The sequence below is a fragment of the Poeciliopsis prolifica genome, unplaced genomic scaffold (assembly GCF_027474105.1).
Source record: "Poeciliopsis prolifica strain line A6 unplaced genomic scaffold, Auburn_PproV2 SCAFFOLD006, whole genome shotgun sequence".
Taxonomy (NCBI): Eukaryota; Metazoa; Chordata; class Actinopteri; order Cyprinodontiformes; family Poeciliidae; genus Poeciliopsis; species Poeciliopsis prolifica.
The window spans coordinates 6,927,654-6,951,456 of NW_026562381.1; the positions used below are offsets into that span (position 1 = coordinate 6,927,654).

Here is a 23,803-nt window from a genome sequence, read left to right on the forward strand (position 1 = left end):
GCTGAGCCCAGCTAACAACACTCCTCCACTGCATGTATCTCTGCTCTCGCTTCCTTCTCCTCCTCCGCCGGTGAGCTGCGACACACAATAACAAACGCAGCCGACGCCACTCACACATCTGGCCATTTCAATGCACCACATCCTTATCTATGTCTGTGTGATTTCGAATATGTTTCAGAACAAAACATGCAAATGAGATGGAGGAAACAAAATCACAAACTCAGTCAGAGCATCTGCTTTGCAGTTCATCTGACAAAATGTACAACATGAAGTTCTGATGTTTCTTGAGTTCAAAACTTAGTTCAGAAACAGAAACGTAGCAAACTTTTCAGATCTAAATGAATGAGTCTATAAATCCTCAAGGTGAAAAAGATAAACAAGATCCAGCATACACTGAACAGGCTGAGAATTATGACTACCAACTGAAAACGTAAATATCCCTGATTATCTTTTCATGTCAGTGGGATAAATTATTCAGTAAAAGAAAATGTCCTCAAAGTTGATGTACTAGAACCCAGAAGGATGGGTAAACATGAATGCCAAGTGGTTTATTATATACATATCTACAGATCAGTCAGTGCTGACCCATGTATACTGCCAAAAATATCAACAATGCATTATAAACACAACATGGAGAAACGTAACAAGGTGTCCTGATCTGATGAATCATGTGCTCTTTTCTGTCTTATGGACGCCCAGGTGCATCTGAGTCTGTCAGAAGGGAAACACATGGAACCAAGATGGACTATGGTGACAAAACAGACCAAAACAGGCAGAGACATTGTGTTGTGTTTGGGGCAATGTTCTGCTGGGAAACTTTGACTCCTGCCATCTATTTAGTTATTTATCCTGTACCTCCTGCCTTACCACAACAATGTTCTTGAGACTTTGAGATCTGCAGAATTTGGAAGCCAAATTCATGCTAGTAAGATTGTTTTATACAAACTAATATACCAGTATTAGTTTGGTATATGTATTATATGTATATTTCACCAAACATCAAAAGCTTTTCCAATGAAAAAAACATCTATATTTTTCCAATTAAAATGTAGCTTTTTTTACATGTAAACAATTTTCTACAGCTAAACAGGGTCTCCATGAAAAAAATAATTTGTGAAAGTGAAACCCATATATTAGACCTGTGATGAAATTTTTAGAAATAGGTTGCCAGTAGTTGGGTGTGACATTGCATCAATACTCAAACACATGCAGAGTAAAAGCTGGAGAGAGAGACAGCAATTTTCTCAGGGACACAGAGCAGAATGCTATGTGGAAAAAATATTGTTTCAGAGGTAAAAATCTTTACTGAGAAAGTTCACACATTTTTTTTTTGTTGTTTTCAGTGAGGTGTTATAGAGGTATTTTGGGAGAGTAAGAAATCAATTATTTGACTGGAAACTTGGTAAAGGAAGGAGCAGGTTAAAGAGAAGTAAAAATACAATGTGTATTTTTTTTTTCACTTCGGCAAAAAAATCATTTGAAGGAATCATGAACTCCACAGACAGAAGTCTCAATGTATGTGAAGGCTAAGACTTTCTGTAAAACAGCTTTGCTTCACAACCTGTTTTCAACTTTGCCTCCTACAATGTCATAAAAATCCACCAAATTGATAGATGGCAATAATACTAATGATGATAAATTGAATTGGGAAGATTTTCACAAGATGCAGATTAGCACAGCAATGACTCATAAAGTGGAAAATATGAAGCTCGTAAAAGTAAAACAGCAGGAAAACCAGCATGTAACACGTTGAATGTCTCAACAAAAGGAGTCTTGACAATGAAACAGTTTCACAATTATCCAGTTCATTCTAACAAACACAACATGTTTAAATTAATTTTAGAAAAAGAGATGCCTGCAGTATTCTTACTGTATCTCTTTGGTCCATCTTCGAGGCAGAAGGAGAGTGTGAGGGTAGCATCTTCTTCAAAAAACTCTGTAGCAAAGGCGTCCCACCACAAACTGTCGCTTTCCTGTGAAAAGAAAAACAGAATCCAAAGTTTTAGTCTAGATTTTAATTACTAAAAACCCAGTTTTTGTCTAGATTTGTAGGCATATGATGTACCACAAGGTACCAACAGGTTTGTATTGCTTCAGTGTCGTATAGGAAACATTTACCAACCCATAATCTTCAACAAGTTTGTTGCATTTTTACACAAATTCAAAACTGATTCTTCCTAATCTAACATTTTTTTTTGTAGTATAATGTGACAGCTTTGTTTATCGCATGAAAAAACATAATAATCTCAAATTTTATATTTGAATTTGTTAAAATTAAATAATGTGTTTGAACCACAGTTTTACAAGACTTTAATTAGTATTAAACCTGCTGGAACAGAAATAAAAAGTGTAAATCAGAAAACATATAACTCCATAAAAGACAGAACTTCCTAATTACACCTCTAGAAGGGGTGTTTCCCCTCCCCCACATGTTGCTGAATGTTGTAATCCAGGAGGAGTTTTCCAACTATTTTCCCTTTGCTGAGAGAAAGACATCATCATCAAGGTGCTACTGTATCCAGGCAAAATAATAGGAAGTATGCGCATCAATTCTTTCAAAGTACCACTGATTTTGAACAAAAGCTGCCTGGCAGCAGTGTACATTTTTAGCCTATTTGTTGGCTTAATAAAACACCTACGGCTGCCCAGCTACTAGTTCAGGTAACCTGAATAATTTGTTAACTGACATAAACTTTGTCAGCTCCCAAAGTTACCTGAAAAACTACCAAGCAGTCTTCATGACTTGTTTTGCCTTTGTCATTTATATGTGCAAACGATATTTGTGGGTTTTATTTTTGACCAACAGTTCTGGCATTAATGTTTTATGATATTCTGATTTACTGAGATTCTCCTGTAAGTATCAATATAAAACTAAACTACTAATAAAAATAATACATTTCAACAGCAGTATTTCCTGTTTATTTTATTAACTTAAAGCTATTAGAAGTTTGAAGTTTGTATATTTTAAATGGTTGTTTTTAAAACCAACATGCAGTAAAATATGCAGTATTTTTCTCAAGATAAACAACACATCTCCAGCTCAAGCCTTAAGGTTGTTGACTGTTAATAATTTTAATAACTTTGACAGTAGCAACAAAAGTATAGTAAATAGCAACTTTAGCAGTAGCAATAAGAGGAGAATGTGGGGAACTTCGGTAAAGTACTTCTAGCACTGGCTCTGGTAAATGTAATTTTTCACTATGCATCTTCTGCAGAAAAGCTCATGATAATTCTGGCAGGATAACCCCTATTCCCCAACCTCCCTCTTCCACCAGTGACGTTAAGCTGATGCTAATTTACTCTGACATGTTATGACACATCCCCACGTTTCAGTCTGCGCAGGAGCTGAAGAATAGCAAGCACTTCCCAGATGTTGACAATTAGCGTTGTCACCATCGAGCAGTGTCAGGCCTGATGAGCGGTGACCGGAGCGCCCTGTGGGTCAGCGTGTCTCATCCGCGGCAAACCCGATGCAAAGAGGAGGGCACGTGGTGCGCAGTCCCGGAACATAACCCAAATCAAGCCGGGTAATCAACAGATGATCATGAACTGGTGGTAAGCAATGAGATTCCACAAGCGAGAGCTTTAATCACTGCAAACTCTCATTTTTTTCAGCATTAACATCTATCATAAGATCTTGCAAGTTTTTGTACAACTTTTGTACATTTCAACTTTTGGACAAGATAAAGCTAAATGTTTTGGTAAAAAGCAGCACCTTTTAAAAGAAATAATTATGATTCAGTCAAGTTTAGAAAACTGCATTAAGGACATATTCATAAAGTTTGATTTCCACTTTTCAGACGTATTTCTTTAAATTCGAACTACCAAGACACCAGCTGCAAACCTTTAGATCGGAAAGCTGAAAGCAATACATATTTCATTTGTTTGCTTCATTAATTAGTTACAAAAATGTTGAAAATTGATTAAAATACACAAATAATAAATAAAATTTTTGCATGAACTAGAAAATATTAAAAAATGTCCTTAAGCAAAAACTTGAGCATCTGTGCTCCATAGTCACTTGTTTTGTTGCCACAAACTGAGCCAAAGACATCACCTTTAAAAGGACACTATTGACCTGTAATTATAGTGCTCCCACTGGGTCAATCAGAGTAATTGCTCACCCCAACAGTGCAAAAATACATCACTCCCCCTCAGTGTTACACAGTAAAACAAACTGATAATTGATTACATGCCAGGAGTTTGTCTGAGTTCATTCTCACTTTAAAAAAAAATTCAGAAAAATAAATTGAATCTGGTAAGCTAACGTACGGCCCAGACTATCTGTCCGCTGGGGATGAGCTGCATGCAATGCCGAGTGTTTTTGTGTGTGTGTCACACTGTGAGAATCAGCAGGTGTGATCAGCCAGCATGTGTGTGGTGTCATGTGAATACATCTATTTCAGAAAGACAGAGAAGAGTGGCACATTGGGACAAAAGAGATGGAGAGAGAGTGAGACCGAATCCGGTGCTGGTCGGTATTCAGACGGAGTTCACCTCATAATCCAGCAGCAGGAGGAGGCAGGCACTCCCGGGAATGACAGTCAAGTGAAGGGTAACCAACATGTTCACTCCACTCACCCAGCAGCCCTCAACCATCCTGCTGCTGAAAAGCTACGACTTTTAAGAAAGTCAAAACAAATTAACTTTCTGATATATTATTGCAAATAATTTGTTGTCATAATATTTTAAAGATAGGAAATCATACTGTGCATCATATCAATGTGTCTTAAGGCCAAATTTTACATTTGTTTAAAGAGGAATTCTCAAACATCATGTTCAAGTGTCCAAATCTCATTTATTGTAATAAAAAATTTAAATATCTTTTATTACATTATTTTGCAATAATAATAATAAAAAAACATTTTTTTTATTAGAGAACTGTGTTTGTAACACAACAAAACAAATCTTTGCAGTAAAGTTTGGTGAGCATTCTGATTTTATAGAAAAACTTTGCAGAAAGTTGAGGAACTCATGCCCCAAACCTAAAAATAAAAAGAACCTTTTTCACACACAGGAATAAAGAACCCATGTAAACTGACCGTAAACTGCAGTTTAACACAAAACATGAAGGGAATCCTGTTACAATACAAAGTGTGAAAAATGGCACAGTCTGATTTCAGAGAACTGACTAAACTAAGGCCCTATAAAATCTTTTCATTTGTTCCCCAATTCCAATCTATTCCATTCCAAATTCATTTTCCATTTTTCAGAATTTGATGATTTTCATTATGTAAAACCTAAAAATAAGTTTTTCCTTCATTAGAAAACACACAATATTAACACACTTAATGACATTTTTTCAATGCAGGCATGGGCTTTAAACATAATAAAATTAAAGTTCATAATTCGAACAATCGAATATTGTTCTCCCATCAAATTTTGTCAAATGGAGCTGTTCTTGGTCTTATGATGTAATGTGAATTTAAGATTTAATCACAGCTTTGTGATTAATTCTTGAATCAAACATTTTTTATGTATTATTCTTTATGTAAGGATCTCCAGATGTTTTCCTGAACCAAACAGAAATTTCACAGGAGTCACTGCTGGAGTTTAACAAAGGTATTTCATAAACACATGATAGACCTAAGTTTAGGTCTGAATGATGAGAACTGGTTACTGAACTTGTTTGCATTACAGAAAACCTCTTTCTTTTGGTATTAGTTACATGCTACTTTTCCACAAATAGTTTTCATTTCTCTTCCTGTTTTCAATATTTTTCTGAACCAAAGCATTCCAAAAAACAATGTTGTCCACTCAAACTCAATACAGCTCATTTTGGCACCTGCCCACTATTTGACTCAGGCCTGAGACCACCCTAAAGAAAGAGAGCAGTTCACATAGAAGCAGAGATGACAACAATGTCTATTGTTTTGTCTCCATTAGCCGCTTTTGGCGCAGCAGGGTTCAGCCACAGACGATGTGGTTTTGTTTGTGTCTTTATTGAAAAGTCTCCCGATGCAGACAACAGAGGAATCTGAAAATAACCAGCAAATTTCATGCTCATGAGCAGAATTTAGCTTCAGCATTCAACACAATTAAACTCCTACTGCTGCTATACTGCACTAACAATCTAGCATATTGATTTACTGATTTAATAATGTAATTAAAATCTACAACAAACTACAGTTATAATTTTCAAGTAAATGTGCAGAATTTTGAATATTTTCTGTAGCTGCGATACAACACACCAACTGCATCATCAAACAGTAACCAGTAGGATTAAAAGTTTTTGAAAGCCTGTTTTTCAAATTCATGTATTTACCTTGATACCAAAGATCAGACCAAACCTGCAGCTGTATGTGTCCCACTATAACAAGATGAAGTCCTGCTTAGAATTGAGAGGCAGAGTGGAGTTGCCTCACAGCTTCCTCCTGGTGTGACACTGAATTACGACTTGTGCAAAGCTGAGCCGCCAGACTGGCCAGATTAAACTCGAGATCTAGAAGAGAGGAGAAACTGGAGGCCAGAAAACACAAACCAACATCTGAAACTAAACCAGCCTCAGAGAAGAATCACAGCCTGATGCAATGAAGAGTGTAAGTAGTTTTGATTTCATTTTGTAATAATTATTTACTATTTTAAAAAAGCCGTCCTCACTCTCCGCTGCTAGACTCTATTTTTATATTTCTCTGCCTCTTCTCACATCTGTCTCCTTCTCGCTGTCTCCCGTCCTCCTTGCTGCTACCCAGTGACAGACAACATCCTGCCTTCATTCACGCCCGTGGACTCTCTGACGAACCACGTGGCATGACGATGTTTGTTGTCAAAAGCAACAAATCAGGCTGACTCCAAGGGACCTTAGGTGAACTGACACAGTCGCAGCCGTGACGGCCTTGACGCCCGTCAGAAGATAAGGCTCTATTGATTCAAATGAATCGCACCCCATCTGAGGGGGATTTATCAATGTGTCAATTGCCCACTAGCCAACCACAAATCACCAGCACAGGCCAGTCCCAGGGGATTTACAGGGAATCAAGTGGATTGGACGGACAACATAGTAAGGATCCTCAGTAAATAGCAACAGAGCTGAGGGTTAAGTCCTGGCATAAAGAAACATCCATACAGAATGGAAAGGCAGTCAGAGTTTCATGAAAACACTCAAGCATGCCTTAAGAGATGCATATATACACAAACAAACCGGCATGCTTTCAAAGAGAACAATGTACTATAAACATGCTTGCATTCACTTTTTCCCACTGCCTCTGTTTAACATGGACTGGTTTCCCAGGAAGCTTTTGTCAGTCCGAATCTTTTTGTTATCGCCTTCAGCCCCTTGTGTCAAAAAAGGCTTCAAGAGTATAGGCGTGTCAAAGGCCTGACCTTGCAGAATTACCAATGACTGAGATCCTATTCAGCTTTTGAATAGTTCATAGTGCAGCTGACTGTTGTGTAAAGAAAAATGTACAGCGGCCAAAAAAAAAAAAAAAAAGAATCACAATCGTTGCAGCTCATTGAAGAACATAAGTTGACAATAAACGCAAAGGATTTGTGCCAAGTCACTTACATTACAGTCTTTGTGTAATTTGCGTAATTTACAAATGTGCTTAATAATGAAAAGAACTTCTGATTGAATCCCAAGAGCTACAAACAAGTTGACAGAAAGTTTCTGTCCTCCAATCAAGGCAGGAACTGTTTTCTTCGATAACTTGCTCTCCTTAGACATTTAGTCCAGATTTTTGAAAACATTAGTTGGGACAAAGGTTCCTATTTTCACAAACCTTATAGCAGAAAATATATTTCTTGCTAAATAATTTTTAATCTATCATTAAAATCTGACAATGTCAACTATGACAATCAAGGAGAAAATATTTTTACCAGCACTTTGAAATCAATTATATTTGATTGATATTAACCACACGTCACAGCAATCTGGAAAAATGTTTCTAATTTTTTAAGATGTTTTTCACTGTTGGTTCCATGAGAAGATCATCAATAATCCAGTTGCATGCATATATAATTTACCATATAGTGGCATGATTGCTCTTTTTTTATTCTGGATTTTTTTATATGATGTTATTCCAGAGTAATTTTCTGTCATTTCCATGTCTTAATAAAATATGTTTATGAAAACAGTGATAAGCTAGTTTACCCATAATTTGGACAAAGAGATATTTTAATGTGGTTCCAGTTAATCCAGTGGGAACAAAATGTATAAAAATTTATCTCCGGCATCTTTTTTAATCTCTTTTTTGGGTTATGCTCACATATTTGTAACATTCAGATCACAGCTAGGTGATATTACAGACTTTTGTTACTGTGGATCGTGTTAAAAGGTGTCAAAAACAGATTGTTAATGAAACCCAGATTCACTGGTCAATAAAATAATGTGTAAAAGAAAAAGCTACAGTTTTGCAATACACACAAAAATACTAAGTATAAAAACTGTCAGTAGCAGCTCCCAAGCTACTAAAAATGTTATTTATTATTTATTCTTAATATGACTTTTTGAATACAATTGTAGCTATTTTCCTCCATGTAATGATGCTGCTCTGTTATTTTTTTTTTATAGCTTCCTAAAAAAACAACCAATATTGTTTTGAAAACTCTACAGTTAATATTTGTTAGAGAAACAATAACAAAAATAGGCTGACTTGGTTTGGACTTACTGTTTTATTTTCTGGTTTTCCCAGTACGGCTGAGTGAGATGCTAAATAAATACAAAGAGACAGAGATCACTGAGAGAATAAACCTTTACCTCATTGGCAATGTATCTTTAGTGGTGCTTAAACTGACAAAGTAAAGCAATTCCCTCCATACAGCCATTGCTGTGATCATTTCTAAGATCCAGGACACACTAATGTTAGACATCAACATGTTTATTCCCATGGGTCTAGAGTGCAGACTATACATCCTGCTGCATTTGGCTACCATACAGCCACCTGCCACACATTATGGAAATGAAGAGAAATGAATGCAGCGGGAGAAAGTCATTGCCCTTGAACAGCCTCCACACGTTCCCCAGAAATGAACTTTATCTCTCTGGATGAAGTCACTGAAGAAGTCCCCAAGTTTAATTTCATATCTGCCAATTTAGTTGGGCTTCTTCTTCCCTCCCATTGTCCCTCTTTCACTGCATCAGACTCCATGCACTGGAGTCACAGAACTGCTTCACATACGTGCCACAGAGCAACAACGCAGGAAAGGTCAGAGCACATACACACAAGTCGTTTGTTTGGCGTTTTAAAGAGAGAAACTCGATTCAGAACAAGCTTGAAAAATGACAGGAGACAACATTCAAGACTGCTGGCTTTCACCCAGAATGGAGCCGGATTGATTCCTACAGCAGCAATAAAGTCACTTGTGCTGCAGATACACACTGAGGAGCGACACTGACTTACTGACAGGGGATATTTTCCTCAAGATATCAGTAAAATGTGCAAAAAAAAAAATCAATAAAAGTTTAACGGAAAAAAACGCAGAAATTACACAGTTTTGGCTTCATAATCGTAATAAATTTTAAAGATCAATAATGTCTTGTTTACTTTAATTAAGATCAGATAATTGTATAATCTTATCCAGCACCTTTAGGGGGTTGAAATGATACAGTATTTTTAAACAAAAGCTACAGATACATACCACAGATGTTTTTTGATCTTATTAATCATTACAGTGGTGAGCCATAGGGTTTCAGTCAGAGCCTTTAATAGACGTCATCTATACCTGAACAATACACGTTATGAAGGACAATGCAATAACTATGCACCACACTGAGCAACAGGCGTCCAATAACATGCCAATAAATAAAAATACGTCCAGTAAGGGAACAATGCGCATATCAACCAATATATCAATGTATATATTAACAAAATAAACAGGCAACCGCGCATATAATTGAACAGCCAGCAATTTAACAAAACTTTTCTGCTTCCCAGTTCAGCTCAGCATCAATCCATACCTGCTCAAATAGCACATTTGAACAATTAAAAGAAACTGTAAAATTTGTATGAGAATGTAGGAAAAGTAAAACTCACCCATCATTTGTGAATAAAACCCACAGGTTGTGGTGGTCAGTGCTAGCTGTTAGCCACTCATAGCGTTCATAGATACAGTTTTTAAAATGCCTAACAAAGTTCTTACTGGTCTATGTTAGTAAATACACTATTGGTGTGGATTTTTCATTTTTAGTTATTTCTTATCTTAAAATATGCGATTTTGATAACCGGAGTTGAAGCAAACACAACTACGTTCTTTTTTTTTTAAAGGTTTTGTTGGCTGGTCTTTATTTGAAGGCAGTTCAACAAAAAGGAGGGTAATGACCACCGGGATGAGGACCAAGGCCTCCATACGTGGGTTGTGCTTTGCCCCTGCGCGACCACAGCACCCCACAGTTACCATTTTCTAAATACCAAGTTCACTACAGTGATGTGGAATGCAATGGACGTTCTTTATGCACAGCTGGGCCTGTGGGAAACGCCGTCATTGTATGTCAGTTTTGATTGGCTGATGATTCTGTCAGTCATGCCTGTAACTACTGAAAAAAGTACCTATTTAAAGGGTCCTTGAGTAATACGCAATATGAAATATGAAGATGAGTGAGGATAAAGATTCTGACTTTGACTCACTGACCACTGCAGTCCTCCGGATTGTGTTTCCCTTTTCTAAGCTAATTAGCGCACTAAACAATGAGGTTTCAGGCTGCTGGGAAGGAAGATTCAGCCATACAGGATTACTTCAGAAATTATGCTATTAGGACATTTTTAATGTAACACTGAAGATGTAGATGCTCACCTGAAGCTTTACACAGTGATATTAGAAACCAAATGAACAGGGATGTATTTCAAAAAGCAAAATGTAAGAAGAGACTGATGATACTGTCTGAGTTTACACTCAACCAGCCTGGTTAAAGATCAGCTGGTGAGAAAGTAAGAATTAAGATATTTTCTGGTCAGAGGACACATCCTGCCAAAATAACACTGGAAACAATATTTGGTGTATAACTACTTTCATCCGACAAGAAATATGAGGGATTTGGAAATGCTAGTAGCTTTAAGATAAGGAAATAACTTAATTTCTTTACAAGTGTTTACAAATTAGTGATTAAAAATTATTTGTCTTGCATTCTAACAGAAAGTACATCTGAGCTTGATCTCAAAAATCAATTTGTACTATTATTTATTTAAATAAACTTGCTAAGAAGAGAATATGTTGTGGGGTGGAAAGTATCAGTTGTTTTCTGACTTGTAAAGGAGAAAGCAAGAGATCATATTTATTGTCAAAGTTTTTTAGGCTCTGTTTGTTTACAAAAATGTGAATAATCATTAAATATGCAAGTTCATTTTTTAATACTTTAGCATGATTAATTTTCACAGTATAATCTTTTATTCAATGTATGTTCTTTATGCTTGAAATGAATACATCATATTTTTGTAAACTATGAATAAGTTTTAGCAATGCAATAGCTAAATCCTATGTGTACGTTTGACTCAAACATATTTCTTGCATCATGCTTGCAGTGAAACTGTCCAAAGCAGTTAAGAGTTTCCACAAATGTTAGATTGTTTCAGCTTCATCTGACCTCATGAATCAAACAAGATCAATAGTGAGCATAATTCCACTGGATTAAAAATTAGTCTGATGTTCTACTACTTACAGGCTAATTGTTGACATCACTCAAAGCTCATAGTTACAGTGCCAGTGTGTCCAGATGAATTTGTTTCAAAAAGATAAAATAGGAAATAATTCTGGAGTCACAGCTTGCTCTAGACTATAAGAAGGTCATTAATTTCTGTAAGGTCAATTCTCCTGCTGGTAAAGTTTTTAAATCAAACAATATCCAGAAACTTTCACAACATACACAATTAGCCAGCCCTGTTGAAAAGTTGAAGATCAGCTGCTGTATAACACTCGCAATGACACATCACTGATGCAGATACTGAGTCACAGGTGCAACTTTTCAGCAAAGATTTAATCGAGAAGGGTGCAGTACCCATAACACTATCAGTAATAATGAAATAGATGTACAGTCTATAGTCTGTCTCCATCCTTGGTCAGGATTATGAAGCTCAGCTCATTTACATGGAAAACTCCATTAGACTCAAACAGCTGATCAGCAAAATGATGAAACAGCCAGAAAGCAGCACAAAGCAGAGCCTGACTGCTGGTGAAACCTCCCTCGAGTAAAACTTCCCTCTCCACTGCTGCTGCTTCCACTGGTAAAAATATGCAGCTGGAGTTGCACAGCTTTTTATGAGCCAAGCTGCATGCAACAATAAAACCCGGTGTCATACCACTTTGGATACACCTTCTGGATTGCTAATTGTTCGGCTTACGGAAATGAAGATAAACCCTTGATTAGTTAACAAAGCTGATTAGGGAGACCAAGATTAAGAGCATACAAATAATTTTATTTGTTCGTTTGTTCCTCTCTCTTGTGTACACACATATTTACTATCAAAACCCTTTCAGCGGGATTAGAAGTCTATCTCATGATTTAATGTTTTTGTTTTATTTATATTATGCAATATGACACCTGTAACATTGACCAGAACATTAGTTTTGCAATAGTACCATTAGCATTTGGATATAATCATTTAAACAAAGACAAAGATGTGTGGCCTCAAATGGCTGTTAGTGTTTCTGAGGACTTGCCCATTTTATAATTTATTACTGAACATAATGGATGAAGATTTTATTGACTAACAAAGATTTCCGGTTTTCTTTAAGGTTTGAGAAGCCAAATTTGATTTTTCACTTTTTAATTTTTAATGGATTATAAGGCATCCAAATTGTTTTTCAATGTGTTTAATTTCAAATAAATTTAAGAAATGTTCACCATAAAAGATAATTAAAAGTTTGCCACATGTTATATTTAGGAAGTAAATTTTAAAAGCAACATAAAATGACAAGAATATCCAGATTTCTTCCAAAACCTAAAATATGGGGTATTAAAAAAATTTGTTTGGTTGGGGTTTTTTTTGTCATAATTCCAAAAAAGTAGGAGAATTTGAATAACTAATTCCCCACAGTTCAAGCTTTCACTATGTCACTCAAATATTTGCCAAATAATATGAGCACAAACTGTTTCAGATCCAAGATTTCAACCTGTGACCTCTTAGTTTCAGGACAGAGTTGTCAACCATGCTGAACAAAGAACACAACAGGACATAGACTGACTGCAGGCACGTCTGTCTTCTCTGTTATCTGAGGGGCAGAGCTGCCTGGAAGGAACCATGGGAAAGAGCCAGGAAAAAGGTGGGTCCATTGTCCGAGCATCCTGCTGGATGTGACTGACGCTTGTGATTTCATCGGAGCTTTTCTTTTTTATACATTTTCACGAGTTTCTGGAAACATCCTTTTCCAACATCATACATACAACGTGCTAAGAAGCACCATTTGCATATACTTTCACATAAGGACAGAAATCATAAACTCGGTAAGGGTATACTATTTTTGACACTAAAGCAAAAATAAGCATTTAAGAGTACATACTACTACATTACACATTTGACAATATAAATATTTAAAGCAAATTAAATTGTTGAGCTGCCCTAAATGAGAGCCAACAGAATCATCAATGTGATGTACATAAATACGTTTGATTTGATCAACTACAAAAACTACTTTCCTCCTACCAAGGTCACTTCAGAGTGTCCTTATTAGACTTTTTAGATTGAGTTAAAATAACCTCTAATTCCTATAGGAAGCTTCTGAGAATCTAAAAAAAAAAAAAAAAAAAAAAAGTTTTGACACTGGCAGGTTATTCTGCAAGAGTTGCGTCAAAAAATGTCAGATTTCTGTTTTCTAAGAAAATTTGAATTTCAAAAAGGTTTGAAATATAAGAGATATTTTAAATATTGGTTTGTGAGCTGAACTTTAAATATAAATCTCTTTGGATTCAATAGAATTAATCATATGTTGTCTCCTTTGAATATTAAAAAAAGCTCCAGTCATGAAATAGAGAGAGTAAGATGTCTCTATACCTAAAAGGTAGTCTATTATTATTATTATATTTTTTTTAACAATCAATCGAATTGTTTTTTGTTTTTTTTATCTGTTGAATCACTGGCTTTACCATAAAACCTCTCTGACTGACTAATAAGCACTCCTGACAACTCCTCCTCCAGATGCTTCTGAAGAGCAGAGCTCGCTTCTGACTCAAAGACAGAACCAGTAGACCGATTGGAAATTCTTGTTCAGTCGGATCAGGAGAGGTGTCTAATCAATGTAGTGATAAATGTTCTTGCTTGCATCATAGAATTTGCTATTTTTGTGTAAAAATCTTTCTGTTTTTCTTATGTGCACTGAACTGGTGCTCAGGGTCATTTAGTAACTTTCTTCATCAAGATCCAATTTCAAAGTGAGAATCCACCAAGACGTTCAATGACCTGTAGCAGAACTGACAGTTGCTAATCTCTGAGTGACCTCCAGGCAGACAAAACTGCTGTTGGAGCAGAAACGTCAATAATCCTTTCTGCTAAATAAGAGATGAAGGTGATGAAGAGTTAGTAAGTAAGTCAACCACCAGATCTGACCAAGTAAGATGTTCTTTTAGTTTGACCCATTGTGGTTCTGGTGTTGAAAGCTATCAAATCAGGGTGAGTCAAAATCAGGCTGCAAATCTATATCTGCATCCGTCTCCGCTCCACCTGTATCCATAGAACCGCCATAAAATTTGGCGCCGATCGCTCTTCATCACCAGTAGGCAGCATCTCCGGAAGGAAAAAGGCTGTTGTATCCATACATCACGCCAGTCATTTTAAAAATGCCTATTGGTCCCTTGAAAAACAGTAAAAACCCAGATATTATCATAAATCAATGAAATCCCCCCAGATGCCACGAACCGACCTTGAAAATTGAACGTTATGCTGCTAGCACTCAGCAATCGTCAAGAACTAGCAGGTGGAAGTAAATGTGCAACACAAATAATCACCTGACTGGAATACAGTGGGCTAAATAGTAGAACATAATTTAACTAAGCTTACGAGCAGATAATTTGCCTCAAGGAATTTTAATAATCAAGGTACCGGAATCATTCATGGACTAGTGCAAGTTTGTTTCCTCAGAAAACCCAAAAACTCTTGCTACAAGTCAGAAACCTTTACCTTTAGTCTATAGCAGCAGTTGTAAAGTCAGCGTTAGCGTCAATTATACTTTAGATTTCTGTGCTTCTACTCAAAAGTAAGCAGGCCTTAGTTTGGTTTACGTTTACTTATTGGTTTACATAAACTTACGTTTACTTACATGGTTATGATATGTCATAACCATGACATGTCAAGAAAGTTTGAGTATCCCTGAACTAATTAATCTATGAACATGCCCTCATTTTTCTTTCAATTTGTGACTAAGTAAAAAAAATATGTTGATGGACTAATAAAAAAAACATTTAACTAATGGCAAGTCTGTTTAGATTGTAATTTACAAACATGGCTGTTCAACTTTTATGAAGAAAGCAACAACATTTATGAGGCACATGTCACATTGGTGTTACATTCACTGCAATTTAGAAAAGAAAGAAATCAGGTTTCACTTTTAACTCTTGAACACTTTTTTACATAATTCATTCTTAGTCCAAATCTTTAATATCCATTTCATATATCAGGGCACATATTGTTTCAATTGCCTATATTCATCTCTAAGCAGTACTTTTATATAATATAAAGGAAGAGCTTTAACATCAAATAGAAAGTTAAGTAGTAGCAACAAGCTGTGTATGTCTTAGTTGTTGGTTACATTTTTGTAAAATTAATAGATTAATTACATTTTTGGATGTCAGTGACTGATCATGAGTGCTTAAATTCTTTTCTAGTGTTTAATAGAAGAATAAGACAAGATGGAAAACTTATTGTAAGACAGTAAATTGAATTTTATGTATTTCTGTCTCTATTCAGAGATTTCACACCCAAAAAAAAAACAGCTTTCTAAGAAAAAAAGCAATAAACAGGCATGAGGTATTCAGCTCTGACACCAGCTTTCTGTGGATAAGGTTACTTTGTCCCTTCAAAATGATCAGTCTGCCTGCTCACCTTTTAGCACTATTATTCTTTAATTTAGCGAGGCGGATGTTGCTGGGGACTTAACGAAGAGACGCAGGATTAATGTGATTCAGTCCTTTCAGTGACTGGCCAAATTATGAAAATGCAAAATGTCTTTGTTTTTAATGTGAGAGCACTGAGCGACGTTTCACAAGCCCACAAAGGCAGACGGCTGCTCTTTGTCAATAAGCCTTGAATCATAAAAATGGAGCATATTAGAGATTCAGCTGATAGAGGAATAAATAAAAATAATGCTGTTGATTCAGTGAAGCGAAGTAAACACAACATTTTTGAAATATAGAGTCTGTGTCGCTTTTTCTTTGTTTCGCTATTTAATGTGTAGAAGGGAAAATCAGTGCAGAGTAACGTGACATATTTCTTATACAGTTAAAATAATCATTAAATGGATCACTGAATGATTAAAATCAGCACTGATCCAGCTGAACAAAGATCATCAACACTACTAAGGAACGTTTGAATATTAATTAAATTAAATTAAAATAAAAAATTAATCATCCGAAAAAAATCACAAGATGGTTCATTCCTAAGAAAAAACAGGAATTCAAACTGCCAGAGATCATGAAGTCTTGTATCGTGGCTCAATCCGGTCTCCTTCTTTGAGACTGACTTGCTTTTGCCTCTAGATTTGTGTTTTAAAAGCAAATTTCTGTATGATGTAAGCATGTCTTCCCAGGTGCCAGGTTTACATCATTGCATACTGGAGCTGTAGCCAGTAATATCAGAGCTACTGCAGTTTTTTGACTGGACGCTGATTGTGAACTTCCCAGCTGAAGACAAGAACCAGATGTTCTTGGGTGGGTGCTACATCTTGTGATTTATTTCCAGTACAACGGTGATATCAGACTCAATACATGGCAGTTTCCATTTGACCTACAGACAGTAAAAGCCTCCATTAAGGCCACAATGTACAGTATGTCTTTGAAAGGCAGATTCTCAAACACAAACCTCTGGCTGTGTTCTTGGTGGCTCATCTTTAATCTCTCCATGTGAACCTAACAGGAAACTGCCAACTTGACCTCTACACCATAAGCCTATTCATGTCAATCTGACACTTTGCGCTGATGGGAACAGATCCACTTTGCTCCTGACAGGAACAAGGGATTTTACCATAATGAACACTCCAGTTCCCCCAGTTCCACAGAGAAGCCAATGAGTCAGGTCTGCAGGCCCATTTAAATAATGAGAATGAGACTAACTATGTGCAATAGACACAAGAATCCAATAAAAGGCCTGCCAATCATTGTTACTGATCGCATGTCTATCTGCTGAGGAGGAGTGTGACCATTAGACCCACTGTCAGCAGCAGCGAAGCCTCTGAATGCAACCTGCCGGGTATTATTGCAGCGGCTCCATTAAAATGCTTTTGTTTTCCTCCTGTTTCTCCCTCTGTGTTGTAGTTTTACTTACAGTGTTATTCTGCGTCTCCGCTCTCTGCTGCTGAATATTAATGTCCTCTATGCTAATGGCCCTGCACCAGCTGAGGTCGACCAAGCTCCTCCTCTGAATGTTAATCCGCCTTTGTACATTTGCATATGCCTAAGTGTCGAATTCCCCCACAAATCAGCGCAGCTCCCTCCAAACGCTGGAGGTCTGTGCCCTCCGCGCGACAGCACTGAAACAATGTGGTCACACCATATGCATGGCATCAAACCCACATCGCAGCCTGTTTAGATTACCAGGTCAGCGCAGGTTCACGTTCACTAAAATGGGATAGCAGTTGGTTTGGCACAGAAATACAGCCAGCCAGGTAATAAGTATGAATGGAGCAGGTAATAAGGTTGGGATAGAAACAGACCCTCAGTAATCACAGGACCAGGGTCTGCTTTAGTGGCAGCAGAGGTTTCAGTTCAAAGGTGAGCTCTGATCCCGGACAAACATGTGATCAGCTGCGCTGTTGGCTTTTATTAGGCCATATTTCCATGAAACTACAGGGTAGGTGCAAAGATTGTTACTGAAAACAAAACATACAAGAAAACAAGGAAACTTTCCTCAGCACACAGAAATGCAGGAGTCCAACTGACAAACCCAACAGAGCATGTCACATTAATTTACTAGGATAAATTATTCTCTTTCAGAGGTAGAGAGTTGTTTTGTCAGATAACAGAAATATTGAATAATTTTAATATCTAGGTTACTTCTTGTTTGTCCTGACAAAACCAAAAAAGATTAAAATAAAGATAGAACTGATGCTACAAATTGAAGTCTCCAGGTTCTTCAACAAACTCAAGAAAAGTAAAAATGTTGCCTCTTGTTAGCTTAATCTAAACATAAACCTGGCTGTGGAAATGTTATAATAAAAATATTCAGATGACAACAATATTTAAATATAAATCTGCTCTTTTCTGGCAGTGTAAAATTTGACTGAATAATTAGTCAAATCTTTTTTCCTGATCCTAATTCTGATTTATGTTTATGCTCTAGAAGAAGCTCCCAGTGAGATCATGTAAATAAATTCACATTAGTTACTATTAAATAAAATCAACTAAACATATAGTTGAAAAAACAGACTGGTGATTAAAGATATCAATTCAAATATTTTGTTGACCTTTAAGCTTTCTGTCACCTTGTTAATTGTGCTGGAGATTCATAAAATACATTTTAGATGGGCTAAAAATATTTAAAGATCACTTGGCCATCTGAAATTTAAATTCTCTTAATTTAAGAGAATTTAAATTAAAAAAAAGTTCATCCTGCCATTAGTTGGAGCCATTTCAAGCAATCTGCATGTTGAGGCAAGTGAACACTCATCAGTACTGACTGAGACATGGCATGCATAGAATAGCATGAGGATTAATGCTAAACTGCAAGATTTACAAGATTGTTACTTTTCTCAAAATTAAGAATTTTCTGGAGGTTTCCAAAATGTTTATAGAGAGATGGCAGGGATCAGAAATTCTAGAAGACACCCCACAAAAATCCCTTGTGTTTTTATTATCATTAGTGCAATTCAGTATAAAGGTTTGCTATATAAAAGACTCAACAGCATATCTGTTGCACAAGACTCAACAGTAGCCTTCAAACCATTATGGGTTTATTGCAAAGACTCACAGGACTTCAAGTTCAAGTTCAAATTTTCCTTCTTAATGAAACTATTAATCTATCTCTTAGATTTGATTAGATTTTTCAGATATGATTGAGTCAGAATTTTAAATTGTATGAAGTTTTGTTTGTCTTCTATGGAAACAAAACTGACCTGATTGTTAGCAACACCTTTAAACCATAGATTTGAGCTCCTTGGCTTTAGTTGATAAATACATGCATGAATAGTTACCTGTGTGTTTTGTAATGCATTTCATTTAATGTCCGAAATACAGTGTTGAGCATTGCAGGGTCACTGCAGCTTGTCCCTACTATCGTGGGGACAGAGGCGAGGCAACGGCTGCAGGTCCATTTAGAGAACCAACATGGAGACAAACAGCCTCACCCATAAGGTCAATTTAGAAACAACAATTAACCAACAGTGTGTCTTTCTAGAATGTGGAAAGAAGCCTCAAATAAAACCCACACATGCACAGGGGAGAACATGCAAACTCCACGAAGAAATGCTTCAGTCAATGTTCGAATCAGAGCCCATATTCATCCAAAGCAGCAGCACTAACAAGCACAGAATGAAGGGAATTGCAATAAAAATAACTACCCTTATAATCCATTATTATTTTATTTTTTGAACAAACTCCAAGAATTTTGGCTGTAGTTTCTAAGCAGACAATCAGAAACAGAAAACCAGAAGTACTGTTGACCAGTTATCATAAAACTGACTGTTAAAGTAAGCAAGAGAAGGCTAGATTATATGTGCAATCATTAGCACTGGCTCTGCTCTACATTTTATATCTCTCCACCCACGTGCATATCAAGTTAAATAAAGACACATTTTGTTGTAAGATTAAGAAACAATCCTCACTGATGTGAATATGTGTACAGTCAAATGTAAATGTCAGAACAAATAAAGAAGCTCCACTGCATTTCTCATGTCAAACAAGCAAATGCGTGCATATTGTTGACTTCACTTCAATAACTGTCATTATTCAGGACTACAATCATCTATTTTGATAGTTTGCTACAGGTGAGTCTGCTCCCACTATTGTTTGCCTGCATCAGTAACATAATAATTCATAGACCCACCAATGAACATGACAAGTGAGAGAATTTCAAAAAGAAGGATTAACATCACTCAACTCTTTGAGCACTTTTCCAGAAGGCGGTGCCAAACTGCAGCATAGTAAGAAGAGAACCGATTAAAAAACGACTAATATCAACAGCAAAAGTCTTGAGTCATTTTGGCCTCAGCAGGTTGCCAAGTGCAGTTTGAGCTTTTTCTTGCAGCCAATACTTCCACTTCTTTCAATACATTCAGCATCTGTTTGTAAGATTAAGAGTTTTTTGACTGGACCATTACAATATAGCAACCACCACAAATAAATGATCTCACTGAGTACTAAATTTAAACACTATTTTCACTTAGTAAACCTACTTTCTTCTGAAAAATGTTATAGTATGCACACCTATAGTGCCTCTTATACGTATTCCCACACTTTAAACCCAATACAGTCACAAACTTCAATGTATTTTTTGTTTTACAACTTTCACTGAAAAGTGAGGCATACACATGTATGCAATTCCCTTGAGTGGGTATTTTGCAGAACCATCTTTCCCCAAGTCTTTATAAATACTGCCTCTACCTCTATTTGAACATACAGAAACTAAAGAAAATTTTGCACTGTATCTCAAGATTAAATAGAGAGCAGCACTGAAATAAAATTTCAAGTGTTGGGAAAGATTCTCCATCAGAATTAAATGGGGACTGTGTCAACCTTTCTATCTGATTGTATGCTTTGTGAAGCGCTTCTGCATGAAGATGAACATCTGGTCAGGTCCTATGAGTTTTCCAGGTTTTCTTTTCTTGATTGTCCTGTTTTTAGTTCTATTTATCAACTCTAAACAAATTTCTAGTGCCTGCTGAAGGAAAACATCCCCAAAGCATCATGTAGCCACCTGAAAGTGTCACCTTTGGGGGGTTTGTGTTCCAAATAATAAAAAGTAATAGTTTTCCATCAGAAATAGAGTTTTGCATGGAGCCCAAAAGGTTAAACTCTGGTATCTTTACTTCTCACCAATGTTTTTCTTTGTTCTCTTTTTGACTTGTTTCAAACTGCAAATTAAATTTCTAATTACCGTTCTCAACTTTAAACTTCGACAACTTTCTCCCTGTTCACCCATATTCTCCAACAAATTTCTGAGTCTGTTACAGATCAGCTGGATTTTGATTGAGATTATTATACACCAAATATTAAATGACATCTCAAGGCAAATTATTGCCTTAAATAAAATTGCTGATTTTATTTAAGGGGTTTTGTTGTAAATGGGGATGGATAGAAACCAAGCTTTTTACATTTATACATATTTATTTATTTATATTTATACTTTATCTAATAAATAATTTGTCCTTTTCATCATACAGTTATTAAGTTGTGACAATCTATTACATAAAATCCAGATAAAACTCACTGAAATTTGTGATAGCTTATGATGAAATGTGAAGAGGTTTCAGGGTAGTAATACTTTTTGCAAAGCTTAAAGAAAGAAGGTCTAAAATGATCTCCTTCCTAAATGACATATGACATCTATGAGGAATCGTCCCAGTTTTTAAATCTAGTTAAATGCTGGAGATTTTCATAATGGTCTGCAGCAGTGATTTGCTTAGTTCATGCCACATAAATCTGCTTACATTTCAGTTATTTAAGTGTTATTGCAACTTATTCACACACACAAAAAACAAAGATCCCAGAAGTCAAAATAGTATAAATTGTTTTTAAATAAAACAAAAATGAATTCAGCTCATGTAGCGGATAATTCTTATATTCATGTGCCAGAAGAATAATAAGCAAAGGAAATGATCAATACATTTTTATCTGATAGTTTAATAACGTCAAAGAATAACAGAACAGCAATTTAATTCCAGCACTGCTGTCTATAAACTTAGAGACATTTTCTCTTCAAATATCCCACTTGTTTGTTTGACCCTCATACTTCAACTGTTGTAGTTTATTAATATGAGCTGTCTTTTAAAGTTCAGTAATGAGAAGCGGCACACTGGCTTCTCATGCACGGTCCGGTCCAGCAGCTGACCACATAAACGGCTGCAGCTTCATGTGGAAAGTATGACATGTATCCCCTCAATGTCTCAGTTAAGATTCAGGACACAAATATAGCATCTCTACAAAGTTAATAATTTTTTTCTTCACTAAATGAAGCAGTTTTAGATAAAATTGTGGTTTGGGTTTTGCTTTCATGAGGATAATTATGATATAATTATGTTAAAAGCCTGAACCCCGCTATATGGCACATCTGGATTCAAACAAAACTCAAGGCTTTTTTTTCTCCTATAGTACATCATTTTCAGTAGTCAAACAATATGCACAAAGCATATGATGCATATCCTGACTACTGAAGAAAGAAAAGAAACGAAGAAAGGAAGGAAGAAAGAAGGAAAGAAAGAAAGAAAGAAAGAAGAAAAGAAAGAAAGAAAGAAGAAAGAAAGAAGAAAGAAAGAAAGAAAGAAAGAAAGAAAGAAAGAAAGAAAGAAAGAAAGAAAGAAAGAAAGAAAGAAAGAAAGAAAGAAAGAAAGAAAGAAAGAAAGAAAGAAAGAAAGAAAGAAAGAAAGAAAGAAAGAAAGAAAGAAAGAAAGAAGGAAAAAGAAAGGACAAAGAGAGACTGAAAATACTATTCAAACCAACAGCAACAAAAAAAAAATGAAATATATAAAAAAATAATACAGAATTTTGGAGGTTAAGGTATTGGTTTAAATGGTTGTGCACCTAGACCTGCGCAAACGTCTGGAAACGTGTGCCTACGTGTCCATGCGTCTGAGATTGTGTGCGTGGTGATTGCACTTGGTTTCTGGGTATGTGTGCTACAGGAGTTGAGGTCCATTGGGGCTCTGCATGAATAATGCATCAGACTGAGGCTGCTGCTGCTGCATCTCAGCAACATTGCCTTGGTCGGTCTGCTTAAAGTTGCAAGTTCTTCCTCTGGAAAGTCAGCATCATTCCGTAAGAGACTGCAGTAACTCAACTGGAGCCTGAATTTAGACAAAAATAACTGCAGGAAGGACAATTCAGTTTCAAGCATTTCATAAAAAAACTGATTTAAAGTATCAAATATGTAAAATTTTAATTTGAATACAACATGTTAAAAGCTGAAACTGTATGCTGATTATTTAGTTCATAAAAGAGCTACATTGCATTGTAAAAACCTGATAATGACTTGTAATTTCTGAATGGCAATATTAATATGCCATCAACACAAATATTTCTTGTTATTCTCTTTCTTTAACATCTCCACAATGTCCCCACTTGTCTTAAGCTTCAGGAAAATGTCAAGATCTGTATGAGGTGTTCGCCTGGGACTGAAAGTCATCCAAATTCACAAATATTTAATTGATAATCAAAATTGAAAGCATGGTAAGTGAAATAAATATTCAGTGACGGAGCATTTTAGGTATATTTCTGCTTTATTTTCCACCACATGAGAAGAATATGCTGCTTTTGGCATCTTAGAATTTCTATATTTACAAATGTCCACATTTTTGTACAAGCATAAGTTTGGAGATAGACATACATTTTAATATTTTTATGGTGAAATCTTGAAACATGGAGAACAGGGATAATTTAAAACTAATTCAAGATTTTTACTGTTTTTTGCTTAAGACGTCCATCTCTTTTAAACTTGACATGCCAGATGAACTTTTTATCTGCAGATTCACACATGTGTGATCACAGAACAGCTGCCAGAGACAGATGCTCTCCATG

General features: G+C 36.0%; 1 protein-coding gene across 1 annotated transcript in view; it reads right to left on the minus strand.

The window, feature by feature from the left end:
• Window positions 1-23,803, minus strand: part of LOC129360421 (LIM domain-binding protein 2-like) — an 89,879-nt gene that overhangs the window by 65,000 nt on the left and 1,076 nt on the right. Inside the window, 1 exon segment of the mRNA XM_055030626.1 lies at window positions 1,871-1,973. Within this exon segment, the coding sequence (XP_054886601.1) occupies window positions 1,871-1,973 (103 nt within the window).